Raw genomic sequence first — 14,824 nt, 5'->3', positions numbered from 1 at the left:
AGCCACCTCCCTCTCCCTCAGCCCCGCTCCGTACCACAGGCGCCATATCCCGATTCCAGAGGGTGACCCTGGTCCACGCCGTGTCGAGGACCAGCGGCGTCTGGTGCTCCCCCAGCCCAGAAATGAAATGGGAGGGCAAAGAGGTGGAGATCTGCAGGAACTGGTCTGCGAAGAAGAGGGGCGCGACGGTGGTGTTCAGCCTGCCGGAGAGAAAGGGAGACTCCGGCAAACAGCCCCAGCGGTGCCCAGCAGCCGGGTTTCGACTGATCTCTGGGACTCCTGCTTCCCTTCCCAGGCACCGAACCACAGAGGGGCTCAAAGCAAAGCCCCCGCAGCCGCTGACCGCCACCCCGCTGCTGTCACCGCCATACCCTGCCGCATCCCTGCTCCGTCCCACGCACCGCTGGGGTTGGGGCCAGGACCCGCTTCCAGACCGAATCCCTTCGGGAAGGCTCGGGGCAGGACGGGCACTTACAGGACCTGCCCGTCGCGCTGCCGGCAGACGACGAGGCCGAAGGGATCCTGGTTGATCTGCAGCCCGTAGAGCGGGGAGGCGGCTCGGCCGCTCGCCCGCGGCGTGGCCAGGGGCACCTCGTACCGCTGCTGGGCCGGGTCCTGCAGCTGCGGGGACAGAAGGGAAGGGGGGGATGTCAGCGGGGGAGTCCGGAGCACCGGGGCACCGGTCCCGGGGCCGGCTCGCACCGTGAAGCGGAGGCGGGTGGGGGTCTCCAGCGCCACGTCCAGCCGCAAGCTGCCCACGGCCCCCGGCAGGAAGCTGGCGGCGACGCGGCGGAGCCGGGTGGCGGAGCCGGTGGCGGTGGCCGTCAGGTTCTCCGCCCGGTAGCTCCGGTAGCCGCTGGGGAAGAAGCACCAGGGCGGGCCGGTGCTGGAGCCAGGGCTGGAGCCGGGGCTGGAGCCGGAGCCGGCGGGTGCATAGCAGCAGCCCCGCTCCTCGCAGTCCGCCCGCGACAGCAGCCGCTCGGGGCCGCAGTCAAAGCGTTCGCCCGGGGGCACCTGGCAGCCGGCGGCCCCGGGGCTGCCCGCCGCGGCGGAGCCCAGCAGCGCCAGCAGCAGCAGCGCGGCCGGGAGCCCCGGCCCCGCCATGGCCCCGCCGGCCCGGCCCGGCCTCCCAGCAGGCGCGGCGGGACCGGCCTCACATCACGGAGGCGTCTGCGGGGCGGGACCGGCCCCGGGAGCGGGCGGGCGCCTTCCCCCGCCGGGGCCGGGGCCTTCCGCCTCCCGGAGCTGCAGGGAAAGGCGGTGAGAGAGGGGGGGCCCGGAGGGGAAGGGGGCGGCTGCCCCCAGCGCCCCAGGCCAGGGGGAGGGATGAAGCCACCCTTGTGCAGCCAAGGAAACAAAAATCATTTGCACTGCTACAGCTTTGGTGACCACTACCTGCTACACAGACTTATTTTTTAGATATTTGTTTATTTACAAAGCCTGCAGGCTCCAGCAGAACAAGAGCTGAGGGTTACATGGATGGGGTTCGTGGCAGTCAGGCTTCCTGCGAGCCCAGCCTGGAGCCCAAGCACTGTCTGAGCCACTGGAGAGTCTGGTAGTGCTGGGGATGGTCCTGCTGGATCTGCTGGATGATGGCATCGATGGTCTGGAGCCGGTGGCGCAGTTTCTGGTGCTCATTTCTCCAGGCTTGCTCCGTGCGGCACAGGGGAGTGTACATCCCTTCCTTCAGCGCCTGCAGGTGCTTCCGGCGAGTCTGGTAGGACACGATCTCCAAAAGGTTCTGAGGAAAGCAACAACAGAAATTGCTTTGACAGCAGGCTGCAGAGAGAAAAGCACTAAGAAAGGCAGGTGACTTTTGTCACCGGTACTGGAACCATCACATTCTGAAAGGGAAGGGCTTCTGAAGAGGGACAGGGCTATGAAGTCCCTCTTGTACCGGCAGAACAGCTGCTAACGGGTACAGCCAGAGAAGTGGTTAGGTTGGAAGAGACCTTTAAGATCATTGAGTCCAACCATGAACCTAACGCTGCCAAGTCCACCATTAAACCGTGTCCCTAAGCACCACATCTACACGTCAGCCAATAGGAAAAAAAAAAAAAAAATTAAATGTTCATCACAGAATTCCATAAACCAGAGAAATACCTGCATGCACAGGGCAACCCTCGCCAGGACAGAGTTTGACCAACTTACAACTTTTGCAGGAGGCCATTCAAGACCTTCAGCTGGCTCTCAAATCTGTAACATATGAGCAGCCAGAAAGTGCTCACAGAGGAGAGCTGTGACCGGGTATTTTCAAGACACAAACCATGTCCTGCAGGCTGATGTCTCCAGGTGAATGCTGCCTCGCTAAGAGTACAACTGCAGCCCCAATTCAGGACCCCCATGAGCCCTCAAGGTGTGCTCAGTTAACTTAAAGTGCCGCTAAAATGCCAAGCACACTCAGTTCAGGATGGTGGCGAGACAGGAGACGGGGAGCTGGCACCAGGAGAAAGCAGCCGGTCCCATTGGGCTTGCGAGCTCCAGGGAGCGGAGCCGCTCACTTGTCGCTTCCTGTTCCGACGAGCTTCTGCGTCTGCATCAAGGCCGTCGCACTCAGCCTCCAGCCTGCGCAGTTCTCGCTGCTTTTCTGAGAAGGCGGCACCGAGGGACGCCTGGGCACTCTCCAGCTCCAGGAGGGTTGCGTTGCAGTCCTGAACGTTCTGGCAAACGGAAGAGAAGGAAAGGGCAGAGTGTGGTTCTTCGTCCAGCTGCACTCCCAGCCATCTCCCCAGAACTCTCCTGTGGGGTTTTTTAAGGAGCCTCCAAAGCCTGTCCCGTCTGTGTCCCGACACCCCGCGTGTCTGCGCTCAGCCCACCCTGGTGCTCCTTACAGCCTCGGTGAACTCCTGCAGCCCTGCTCTGCTCGCTCACCTTCTGGGCTTTGCTGATCTTCTTTCTCAGCTCCTGTTTCTTGCAGTGGAAGACGCTCTTGGGGACAAGCTTCTTGTCTCTTTTGTTCTGACCCTCTCCACGAAGCGCTATCACCTCTCTGCGAGAAACAGATGCCTCCATATCACGAATCATCTTCTCCTGCTGCTTCATCAGCTGGCCATAGCGGACCTGCCATGTGTCAAGATATGAAATAGGCTGAAAGTAACAAATGTTCACAAACGGCACCGAACCGATTCTGTGCGGCACATCCCCTCCACATAAACCAGACATACGTGACACGTGAGCGTTGGCAAGCCAAATTTGCTCTAAACCCAAACCCGGCTTGCCCTGTGTGGATCTGGAAAGCAAAGGGCTGGATTATCAACTCGTCTAAAGTAATCTTCAAAAGGTTTCACTGGAACTCCTTAGCAATAGGAAAAGCAGAAGAGTAAAGTAACCTGGGAACAAAAGGGAAGAGTTGCTTTGCCAGAAGACAGAAGGCTTCCCTAACCAGTGATTAAGATGATGCAATATTTAGTCATCAACATTCCTTTGCTTATAAATTGGGGTCACGGCATAAGGTGGCAAACATATTATGTTTTAAATAGATTTCTCAGGTGTCTCTAGACTCTGCTGCAGCCCGTTACACGGCAGGCGCAAGGAAGGCACGAAGAGCACGCACGCTGGATGTATTTCATTCAGCCCAGCTGGAGGGTGTACGATTTCCAACATTGCTGTGGCCTGGCAATGCTGCTTCCCCAGCCCGTTTCTCATCTCCTGCCTTCAGCAACGCCGAAGCTGAATCCATCGTGTGCAGCTTCCCCTCCCCAGTGCTCCTCCCCCGGGGCTCACCTGCATCCTGTGAATCTCTGTTCTCATGGCGTGGATCTCGCCGTGCCCTGACTCAGACTCCACCGCCGCATGCATCTCTCTCGTCAGCTGGATCTTCTTCTCCCACAGCAGGATTTGATGCCTTCAGTGACAGAAAGGGAAAGCGGCACCTTTGTCAGTGCCCGAGAGGACGCTCGCTCCCTGTGCACGCGTGGCAGCACGCTCCCGAGCTCAGTCCTGAACATGGAGCTGAAGGTTCAGCAGAACCTAAGGGTTTGCACATGGGACACGTAAAAGGGCAGCCAGGAGCAGCGTGGAACCAGACAGGGAGCTCCGCCATCCACAACGTGGCACGGTGGTGGCACGGTGACTAACAACAAGCGTGCCCAGGCTGCCGGGGGCTGGTGGACCCCAGTGAGCTGCCCAGCGCAGCACGCTCGCTCCGAGTTACTGGCGGAGGAGAGCGCAGGCAGAGTCACCCCATACAGATCTCAGCAACGTCCAGCACGAGCCTGCTGGAACTGTTAAAGCCGACATCCTCACGGCTCTCGCTGCTTGCAGAGACAGCTAAAGCACCTTTCAGCTTCTGCGCCCAAAAATCCATGAAACTCCTTTCATCTTCTCCGAGAAGGACAGAAGCACATTTGCTGTTGCAGGTTCAGTTCGATGAGCAGAGAGGAAAGGTGACATGGACACCTACATTCAAAGAGGGTGGCACAAAGCAAGAACCTCTCTGGTACCTACTCTGCTTCCACCAGGCTGTTTAGGAGTCTTTCCTTCTCCTCAGTCAGCTGACTGTGCTTCTCCTGCATCTTAACCGACTCTTTTTCTGCTGCCTAGGTTTGGGAAGCATAACATTGTCAGACAACACAACGTGGTCAGACTAAGAAAGATTTACATGGTCACTGTCTGCCTCCGATCTGCACGGGAGGCTGAGACCTGGAAATGAGATGTCTGTACCTTGAGAGAGCGCACAAACTCGTTCTCGGTGATCGTGTTGCCATATTGCAGCTCCTCGAAGCTGCTGCTGTTCTTGTGGATCAACACATTCAGCTTTATCAAGTCATTGGACATGTTCCTCATGTGACGTTCGATGTCCTTCTGCTCTTTTGTTTCCTGCTGAATTTCATCTACAGGTGAACAGAAAAAAAAAAAAAAAGTCTTAAAATTCCCACAAGCAGCAGGTGGAACACAGGCAAGGCGTGACAGACTGCCATCAGACCAGACAACGCTGCCTGCAGAGCCACCTGCGTCCCACGTACCCAGCCAAACCGTTTTTCCACAAGCCCAAAACCCAAATACGGTTTTGAAGGAGACTGCTGTGGATAAGAGCTGGTTTGAGCCAAGGGAAGCGCCATCGTGGTGGGGACATTTACCCACCAACTACTTGCAAACGTTATTTAAGAAGTGTAGCACGTGACACGGCCACTTTGGTTTGGTTGTGCCCGTTAAGGCAGCAGGATCAGTCGGGACAGGGAATAACGCCAGGCAGAGCAGCAGAGGTGCCTGGCTCATAGCCCCCGAGCAGTGCTGGGGCCGCCTGCGTTACTGCTCACACGGACGTAGGAGCACGGCGCATTCTCTGGTGAAGGTCTGGCTCACCCGTCCGTAAGCCCTCGCTCCCTTTTTCCTCCATTCACAGCTGAACGTTTTAAAAAGAGTTGGGGAATGACCTACTTTCCCTGCGCACTTTCTTCTGCTGCATTACTGTGATCCGTTTCTTTAACGTATCCAGGGAGGCTACTTGTTCCTCCCGTTGGTGTGTTAACTTGACCAGCTCTTGCTGCTGATTGAGCCAGTGCTTTTGTAGCGTCATCACCTCAGAGTGATATTCTTCTATCTGCTTGGACAGCTTGTTGATCTCCATTTCCAGTGGCCCCAGTTCTTGACCCTGGATGAGGGCAAGGTTGGGGATTAATCAGGCAGAAGCTGCTGAAGCACTTTTTGCAGAAGGCCGGTCCAGCTGCTGAGATGCCTACCGAATACTTCCGCTATACTGTTACTTCCTTTGTGCCTCTATTTCCCATGAGCTGGATGGGACCAATCATTCCTGACCTCACGGGAACAAATGCAAGGGAAGCCCGAACAGCTCTCAGGCTCTGGGGCGAGAGGGGCCTCCTAAGCTCCTACAACAGGCACATCTGGGTGTCCAAGAGTCTGCCACAGCACTCATTCTTGCATTGGGCTCTATAAAGGTCTTGCAGCTCACGGTGCCAGGGGCAGACCTGGGTATCTATCAGCTGAATGGGGCCAAGCACCAAGTGATCTACATCACCCCGCCTGCTCCATTCGCCCCTTGTCAGTATTTGCAGGTTTTCTGATGAGACCCTAGTTACTCCCAGAGTATTGATGTCATTCAACGTTTTCATCGGGCGCAGACAACTCCCTGCAGAAATCTGTGCTGGGCACACCCTCATTTCACAATTCCCTCATGCCAGCTCCTCCCCCCCGTGCACTAAGAGCTGTTTGACAGACGTAAACATTTACATTAACTAGTGCAGCTTTTAAACCTCTATACTGATGCCTGAAAGTTTTAACTACTCAGCACTTACACAGTTACATTTATCAGGGGCACCTGTGGTCACCACAAAGAATAAAATCAAGCCTGGGACTGAAATGGGAATGTACATACCCCCTGCCGCGCAAGAATCTTCTCCAACCTCTTGTTGTACTGGCTGAGCACCGCTTGCCTGTTCTCGGTCAGGAGACTGCACCTTGCAATCTCGCTTTCCCTGCAGCTGATCAGGTCACGGGTATTTTTTACTTCCTTGTCCAGCCGACAAAGCGTGTTTTGGAGAACTGTCAGCCTGCAGCTGGTATGAGTTGCATTCAGAATAACCTGGGCCACATCATTCTCAACCTTGGAAAAATGCAGCTCCTAGGAACGCCAACAGACAGAAAACAAATTACTGTCACCAGCAGCAGCCCATTGATTTGGAACGCCCGCTTCCCGAGGCACAGGAGTCAGGGGATTTAGATTCTCCTCCCAGGTCTGTGCCACAAGCTGCAAGCCAGCCACTTACCCGCTCTGTACCTTTGTTTCTCCATCTCCTGACGGAGATACCAACATTTACCTCTGTCATAAGGCTGCTGAAGAGCATGAAGGAGCCCAAACATCCCAAAGCCTTTAAGAGGCCGCGCTCATCACCTCTGCAGTTACCTGCCCTGCCTGGGTGTCTCCAGCTGCCCGGCTCACCGGAGCAGGACATTCTCCACCACACCCGACAAACACGTCCCTCACCGAACCACCACCGCAGCAGCCAGAAAGGCGGGTGCCTGTTGAGCGCAGCGCGAATGCAGCCGGGTGACTTCTGCTGCTCCCGCGCCGCCAGCGGCCACGACTCTCTGGCTACATCCAGCCGTGCACCGCAGGTGCTGATGGGAGACAACGCGAGTGTCCGCTTGTTGGTGTGCCTGTGGGAAGGGGGCGGGGGGCCCCTCTCTCACAACGGAAGCCAGCCCTGGAACTCTTCCTGTTGCTCAAGATAATGCCCCCGATTTAAAAATCCCAGGGCCAGGCTGAAGTAACCCGCAGAAATACAGAGGTGTGGGTGCCTTGTTAGTGCCAGCCCACACAACTCAACACCACAAACACTACGCTGGATCTTCTAGTTTTTCTATCTGTTCCAGTTACACACTCCCAAAGAGAGCAACTGATCGTGCCACAAAGAACTGTGGGTCTGGTTCGATTGTTCCTTGGGCTGTAATCCTCACTCAGGAACGAGAGCAGGCCTGTATCGCATTCCATGATGCCGGACAGAGATACAGGTTAGTTCAATGTGGAGTACAGCAGTACTACACATCCACTGTCTTCCTCCAATACATAAGAACTGGTACTACTTTATGGTAAAAACTCCCAGAATTCATCGTTCTGTCCCATTTTTTAAGCAAAGAAAGAATAGTACATTATGTGTCAAGGCCTTTTTGGCCAAACCCTCTCGCGTACACCAGAATCCCGCACTAAGAGCACTGGAAGAACCAAACTGAAGTCACAAACTCAGCAGACCTTCAACTTCAGGTCTGAAAAGCAGAACGAAGGCGCGGACGAAACACACTTGAGAAACACCGCTCAGGGCGGTTTCCTTCCCCCGCCCTCCCAAACGGAAGAGATAACACACCAGGTCTGTTTTTCTCCTACGGAGCTTTGCAGCCAGCTGCGAGAAGTGCTTTGTGGCTTTGCTGGACACCATCTGGTCCTGAAGCTTTGCCATGATTTCGTTCTCCATCTGCACTTTGGCATCAGTTCCTTTCTCTATGTCCTTACTGATGGACAGCAACTGATTCAGACAAGCAGCTTGATCCTAAACGCAGGAAAGACAGGAGACAGGGTCACTACAACTGTTTGGGGAAGGGGATTAAACATCTGTGTCTGATTTGAAAGGTTCTTCTTCCAAGTAACTCTCCTCACCATCCTGGTCCTGTTGAGGGCCTGCTCTGTCTCGTGGAGAACGCGAGCGTAGGTGCCAGATTCCACCTTCAAGGCCTCCTGCCTGGAAAGGCACTGGGCAATCAGCTTCTTTGTCATGTTGGCATCGTTCTGTGAACGGCTCAGGATGGCGACAAGCAACTCATTCTTCTCCTCCTCCTTCCTGATTGACTTCCTACAGCCATGGATGTCCGTTTCTAGGGACTTGAGGTCATGTCTGTACTTGCTGGAGAGGCAAAGAGGATGGAAAATCACCACAGGGGTAGACTCACGCGCTGAACAGTCATCTACAAATTCCTCTTTTCAAACACGCTACTGCAGCGACAACAGACCAAGGAGGAAGATCTTTACAAAGGCCACCCTGCTGTGACAGTGCAGAGTCATCAGAAGATGGATGGAGACAGAAGACTGAAAAGCAAACGTACGCAGGAAAATTAATTCCCGCTTTCAGTCCTGTCCCCACCCCCCACTCTTACCAGGATGCCACCATAAAAGCACATTGCAGGGAATCAGCCAGGCTGACTCCAGAGCAAATAAGCGCTTCCTTTGGCAACAACAGGACGGTTTTCCTGATGATTTCTGAAGGCATCACAAAACCCTAACTGAGAGCGACAGGTAAAATCCCTCTTGAAGTCTAGCTCTTTGGATTGAGAGATGTTGCAAAGGTGAAGGAACTCTTCTAAAGGACTAAAATATGAACAGAAAAACTCTAAACAGTTTTAAAAACCCCACACATTTTGGGGGAGAGTTGTGTTTTGGATACAGAATAGTGACAAAGAACTGTGCTTCCTATCCTTTAACCTTACTACGTGCTTCAGAGCAGCAAACTTGTTCTGCTTGACATATCCTGCACGCGCAGCAATAAACTGGAGACGCACTGTCCCTTTCAGCATCCCTCTCGTCCAACCCGTGTGAGGTCTCTCCTGGGACTGTTCTCAGATACCGTACCTCAGCAGCGCTTGGGTGGCGATATAGGCCTCATCTCTCTGCTTCATTCCCGCCAAGCTGCTATTCCAGTGGTTCATCAGTCGCTTTTTCTCCATGTTAATAGCCTGAACCTCCATACAAGCCTGGGGGAGAGAGGATTTGTAGACAGGATAAATCTATACTAGGCTGGGAAACCAAATTCACGTTACAATGCCTTTTTTTGGTGTGTGTTCATAATACGCTGGGCAGGAACAGCTTCAGCTAACGTGCCTCTGGTTTATGGTCACCCCCGACCACAGAGCATAGGTCTGCAAGGAAAAAAATGCAGAGAGGGTGGAGGAGGAAGTGATTTATAGGCAATTCTTGAGGACAAAGGGAAAAACAAAACAAAACAAAACAAAAAAGTCTTCATTCCTCCAAACAGGAACTGATCATACAACTCTGTCCTACACTGTAGCTACCACGTGAGCATGAGCCAACGGGGTCGGTCCTTCCAGAGGGAAATATTAACCAGAAGCGAAAAAAAAGCATTCTCCTACCTCATTTGCTGCTTGCCGAGTTACTTTTGTGTCCTCTGCCTGAGCCACAAACTGAGCTTCGAACAGAGCAATCTGTTCCTGCAGCTCGTAGGCTTTCCGGGTCAAGCGGTCTACCAGAAGATCCTACAGAGGCAGAGCCAAACAGCTCAGGATGAGTAACATAATCTCAGGCTTAACCAACTAAATTCTACAGCAATAACTTGGGCTGAAAACGAATTCAGTTAGCTTTGATTCCTACTGAAACTCTTCCATTCCTATCCAAATGACTCCTGAATGCAGCAGTGACGATTTTGAAGAGAACAAAACCTTCTTTGCTGGTTTTTATCGTTCCACCCACAGTAGGAAATTGGTCCTTCAGATCTGAAGCAGCATTCATCCCTGCCAGCATGGGTTACATTGCGCCACCTCTCCAGCAGCTGGGAATCTTGATAATTTATGGTTTAAAATCCTTTGTTAAAAACCATCTAAACCCATTCCATCTCAACCGTTTGCCCGCAATTCTGCATCAACAGTAATTAGTTGGTGTCCTGCTGCAAGCAGGAGGCAGCAGAGGGAGCTCCAGCACACCGACCGCTCAGTTCACCTTCCAAGTTCGCTCTTCCTTGGGACTCAGAGCAATTCTCCAGACTTCAACATACGATACTTCTTTGCTAAATATCTTTCTGCCCCCACACCCCCGTTGCCTGCGCGAAGAGTGATCACTACTGATTACTACTTCCTATTATAAGGCTCATAAAAAAATTCTGTTCAGTACATGCCACTATCTTGGTGGTGGGGATTCTTCTCATTTTCAATTATTTGGGGAAAATATCCCCACGCACCTTCCATGGTGTCTGTATATTCACTACAGCCTTCCTTCTGCCAAGGCAGCACGTCCTCCGAGACTCGCCGCTAGCCGTCACCTGAATTCATTTATTTATTTGAAAGAAGAGAGTTTTACTTGATACCTGTTTTTTCTTTTCCACGTCAGCTTGGGCCTTCTCCAGCTCAGCCCTCTTTGTCGACCGTTTCATTAGTAAAATATTATGGTGCATATGGGCCATGTTCTGCATGTAGAAGAGGGGCAAGGCCAGGTTTTCAAGCTGGGTCTGCATTGCAGAGACTGGGGAGGCAGGGGGAAAAATATTTACAGGAAAGTATGTTTGTAAGACACACTTTAAACAGAGGTAAAAGGGAAAGAAACACAGAAGCACCCAAAGCCAAATTCGCACACTTACCAGCCAAATCAGCCCCCCTGAAATGTGAATTTGCATCGGCTTTGGAGTACAGCTCCACAAGCACAGCTAATATCTTGGTAAGCAATTCATTGCTTCCCAGCACTCAGAAGCCCAGGAGATCAAAGAAGGGGCGGCCTCAGGAGGCTGTGACTCCACTCCTCTGCCCCAAAACGGAACTGTCTCTTTCTCAGTCTGTTGAATGCTTCTCTATTTTTTTCAGCAACCTGCCAAACCTTTCTAGGCAGTTTATCCTACGCTGAGCTACCCTCGCCATCACAGTTGTTTCCCTGTCCCCTACCCACAGGCCTGCAGCACAACCAGCATGAGTCAAGTCCATTTCTTTGGCTGGGACGGGTTCCCACACGGATGGCACTCTCAGGCTCCCGGGTGCCCCTCACGACCCACGACCTTTGCGATCTCGTCACACCCTTACAGAGACACAGGCAAACGTAACAGAGCAACAGGATCTTCCTCCTTCTAAGTCACAGAGCAGCCCATCTGCCTGGAACAGTTTTAGTCCTAAAGACCTTCTCAGAAGTACAAGGTAGCCACACGGTCTTAGAAACAACCAGGAATACCTGTGAAAGGTTTCAGCGAGTGCCTTATTCCTGATCAATGTTACTGTATTTTTCAATCCAATGCTTGCCTTGGATTCAAATAAATCCCTTTCTCCACACAGTACTAGAGCCAGGAAACCTGGCAAGGGCTGCCTCGGTCACCTTTCTGGCGTTCATCGTGTGTGTTCTGACACATTTGCTTGTAAGTAAGCCTGAGGCCCCCCAGCTCCTCCTCCAGCTGCTGACGTGCTGTGGCCACCTGAGAACGGCGGTCGTGGCTCTTCTCCAGTTCCAGCTGCAGGCGGGCCAGCTGCTGCTGCGCTCCGTAAAGAACCAGCCCAAGCTCTTCCCTCTCTGCTTGCCCTTTCTTCGCTGCTGCCCTCTGCAAACACAAGAGGAAACCAGTTACCTGGCTTCAGCTCGGGCAGGGGTGGGCTGCTGCGGGACGGCAAAGTAAGAATGCCACGTACCAGTTCCTGAAGCTCTAGGCTCACTTTTTCCATCTGCTTAGTGAGGTGACTCTTCAGGGCAGCCTGGAATCTTCTCATCAGAGGCTGTCAAGAAGTATGACATTGATACAAGTCAACGTACTTGTGTAAAGAAATTATGAAGAAACCTTACTGCTACCCCCGCTGTTAAATAACAGCGTATTTTCTGCCACAGACCCTTGCATTCTTACTTTAGCTACGCTCACTGTAACGAGTGAGAGGAGTTACATAGTGGCTATTTGTTGACAGCAGAAAGCCACTACTGAGGATATCTGAAAGTCAGAAACACATCAGAAGAGCTGCCTCTGAGAGCCCATCCCCTCGCTCTTGCTGACAGTACTTCTCTTTCAGGAGCACTGAGGAGTATCAGATTTACCCACTACACGGCTCCCTCCTGAGCCTCCCGTTTGGGGTTAACCCTGAGGGAGCAGACACGCTCAGGAGTCAGTACTTCTGCAAAAGCCTGTTTTAAACACGTGGTTTCAGCCTATGGCTGAGCCGCTGCTGACAATCTACCTTGTGTATTTCATACAAATAAAAACAGCAGGTCTGCGAAGAAGAACGACAAGATTTGAGGACTTCTCACATGTTCTAGATCCAAGACAACCAGCTCTGTTTCTTCTACGGTTTCTTCACTTCTTCCACTCGTTTTGTGCCCCTCAGCTCCACGCTGCTGGCATGCCTGTTCCCGCCTTTGGTCACCATGCTCACTGGTGAGCTGATCCAACTGCTCAAAGGCAGTCTCTGAGCAGAGAGAAATGGGTTCTCCAATGTCACCTGGACCCCACCCCCCAAGAAAAAAAAAAAAAAAAAAAAGAGAAGAAGACAAAGAAAATGCTTAGATTTCAAAGCGTTGTGCCTCCAGTTGGACTAACAATGACGAGAAAGGGAGAAAACTAGAAACTGCGCTTGACAGGTGGTATGGAGTGTTGTACTGTTAGCAAGGGACTGAAGGATACCTGACTCTGTGCAGCTGTTCCGCTCCGCTGACCACGCAGACACCTGCTGAGGAGCTCCTGAAGGAAGGGGAGGGTTTTCTCTCTCGGTTACTGGCTGCTCCATGTCACCCAACGCAGGAGGACAACTGTCTAATTCGACTTTGTCCAAGAAAGTCTCAGGGGATTTTTCCTGAAACGTAAAATCCACCACCTGAAACAGCTTTTCAGTCTGCCCTGACAATCTGCTTATTTCTGTCATCACGAGACAAGAACGATGCAGACACAGAATCGGCAAGAGGGCCTTGTTCTAAACTCAGCCCACAGATACACTGGCAAAGCTGTGCCTCTGCCGATCAAAAAGTCACCTTTACCCACATGCAGCACAACAGAGGAACCTCTCCAGCTCTGTCACAGCTTTTGTAGACTTTGTGCCTGACCAGTTAGCTTCTCTCTGTTCAGTTCTGGTCGGGTTTGTGTTGGCAGCAACAAAACCGCCCCAGGAGAATTTGAAGTTACAAATACCGGCCATGCCTTCTGTGAATAAGATTGTGTGTGTTGTTAGTGTCTCACCTCTGCAGAACTAACAAACAGCTCTGTAGGTCCTCTTTCTGCTGGTGGAAATGTCTCTTTTTGGTCCTGCAGAGGAACGGACCCTTCTTCTTCATTGTCGCTCCCATTCTCCGCCTCTACTGCCTAGCACACACAGAGGCAAAAAGCAGAATAGCAGCGTTACAGCAGGTTGTGCATTTGGTTTAATGCTCATGCTACGGTGCTGTAACAACTGCTTTTTGTCATGGGAGTTTAATTTTGAAGTTTAATCTCGTTCACAAAAACAGTCACCAAGGCAGCATGAAGACGGTAAAGATCCTGACAAAAATTCTACACACCACTTTTAATTTCAGATGTGTCTCTGGCTCACGTCTATTTTTTAAAAAAATGCCCTTAGGGATTTTAGTCCTCCAGCTGGTGCTACACGTAGCCAAACTATTATCTTCTTTTTAAAGAGACACTGTTTTATCCCGTACCATCATTTGCCAAATTCAAATATCGTGCAGTACCAACAGACAAAAAAAACTTATCACCACCAACCTCGAACACAGCCCCCATACGTGTGTCTGTGAGATGGGGGCAAGCTCCCGTTTAACATGCCTACAGCCATCTGGGAGCTGAGTGAGAAGCACATGCTTCAGGACGCTGCTGACACACAGAACTACAACTACATTTAACTTTGTTTTTTTAATAGGCAGGGCAAGACTTCAACAACCGCTCCCTTGTTTTACTTCTCCCTATTGAAACTGCTTCCACGAAGCCATCACTCTGCAAGGAGAGCGTAGGAACATCATGCTGCCCCGCGAACGTTCTGAAGGAAATCACCTCCATAGCAAGAGGCGACGGAACTCGGACGATATCCCGCGCAGCGGAGCCGGATTCCACCCCAGAGCCCTCTGCTGCGGCACCGGCGGCCTCCTCCATATTGCTGGGCTGGGGATGGCCTGTGCCTGCAAGCAGAGCGGAGGGAAGAGTGAGAACCAGCCCGGCTCCCCGGGGCCCGCCAGCTGCAGGCCGCCGCGGGGCTGGGCACGGGCACCCGCGGGGCCGGGGAGGCCGGGCGGCCGAGGGCCGGGCGGTTCAAGGCCCGGCCGCGGCCCAGCCCCGCACTCACCCGCCGCCGTCTGCGCCATGTTCCCGTGTTCCCGTTGCCAGGCGACGCATCAACACCCGGTCACGTGAGCGCTCCGGGCCGCACCACCTCAGCCCGTGGAGGGGGGGGGGGGGGGGGAACGCGGGCCGCACCACCTCGGCTCCTGGAGATGGGGGGGCTGTGGGGGGGGCGCTCGGCCCGCACTACCTCAGCCCGCCGGGCCCGGGGGGGGCCCGCGGCGTCCCGGCCGCCCTGGCGGCGCCAGCCCCGGTGCGGGGCAGCAGGTAACGGCGCCGAGGGCTGGAGTCCGGGCGGGGGGAGCTGCGGGGACGAGGCACCCGGGACGCTGCCCAGCACCCCGGGGATGCATCCATTTTCTTTTATCCCG

At 53.4% G+C, this 14,824-nt stretch overlaps 1 protein-coding gene across 1 annotated transcript; it reads right to left on the bottom strand.

The window, feature by feature from the left end:
- Positions 1-1,414: 1,414 nt before the first annotated feature.
- On the bottom strand, positions 1,415-14,478 carry LOC147412431 (coiled-coil domain-containing protein 40-like). Its single transcript, XM_086481420.1, has 19 exons — positions 14,458-14,478; positions 14,169-14,293; positions 12,816-12,984; positions 12,443-12,633; positions 11,839-11,922; positions 11,531-11,750; positions 10,542-10,696; positions 9,595-9,717; positions 9,077-9,198; positions 8,111-8,354; positions 7,821-8,003; positions 6,335-6,580; positions 5,380-5,593; positions 4,663-4,832; positions 4,447-4,538; positions 3,724-3,844; positions 2,872-3,060; positions 2,502-2,660; positions 1,415-1,741 (listed from the first exon to the last, which is right to left on the bottom strand). The coding sequence occupies exons 1-19, from the start codon at positions 14,474-14,476 to the stop codon at positions 1,496-1,498; spliced, it is 3,072 nt and encodes a 1,023-aa protein (XP_086337546.1). The 5' UTR covers positions 14,477-14,478; the 3' UTR covers positions 1,415-1,495.
- Positions 14,479-14,824: the final 346 nt, after the last annotated feature.

The sequence above is a fragment of the Leptosomus discolor genome, unplaced genomic scaffold (assembly GCF_034619465.1).
Source record: "Leptosomus discolor isolate bLepDis1 unplaced genomic scaffold, bLepDis1.hap2 HAP2_SCAFFOLD_41, whole genome shotgun sequence".
NCBI classification, from domain to species: Eukaryota; Metazoa; Chordata; class Aves; order Leptosomiformes; family Leptosomidae; genus Leptosomus; species Leptosomus discolor.
The sequence above is the reverse complement of the archived record's forward strand: the minus strand, read 5'-3'. Positions and strand labels throughout refer to the sequence as shown.

Coding starts and splice junctions, on each gene's coding strand:
- LOC147412431 (XM_086481420.1), bottom strand. Junction 11,923..12,442: donor TTGTCTTGGATCTAGAACAT/GTGAGAAGTCCT, acceptor ACTTCTTGACAG/CCTCTGATGAGAAGATTCCA. Junction 6,581..7,820: donor GTAGGAGAAAAACAGACCTG/GTGTGTTATCTC, acceptor TGGCGTTCCTAG/GAGCTGCATTTTTCCAAGGT.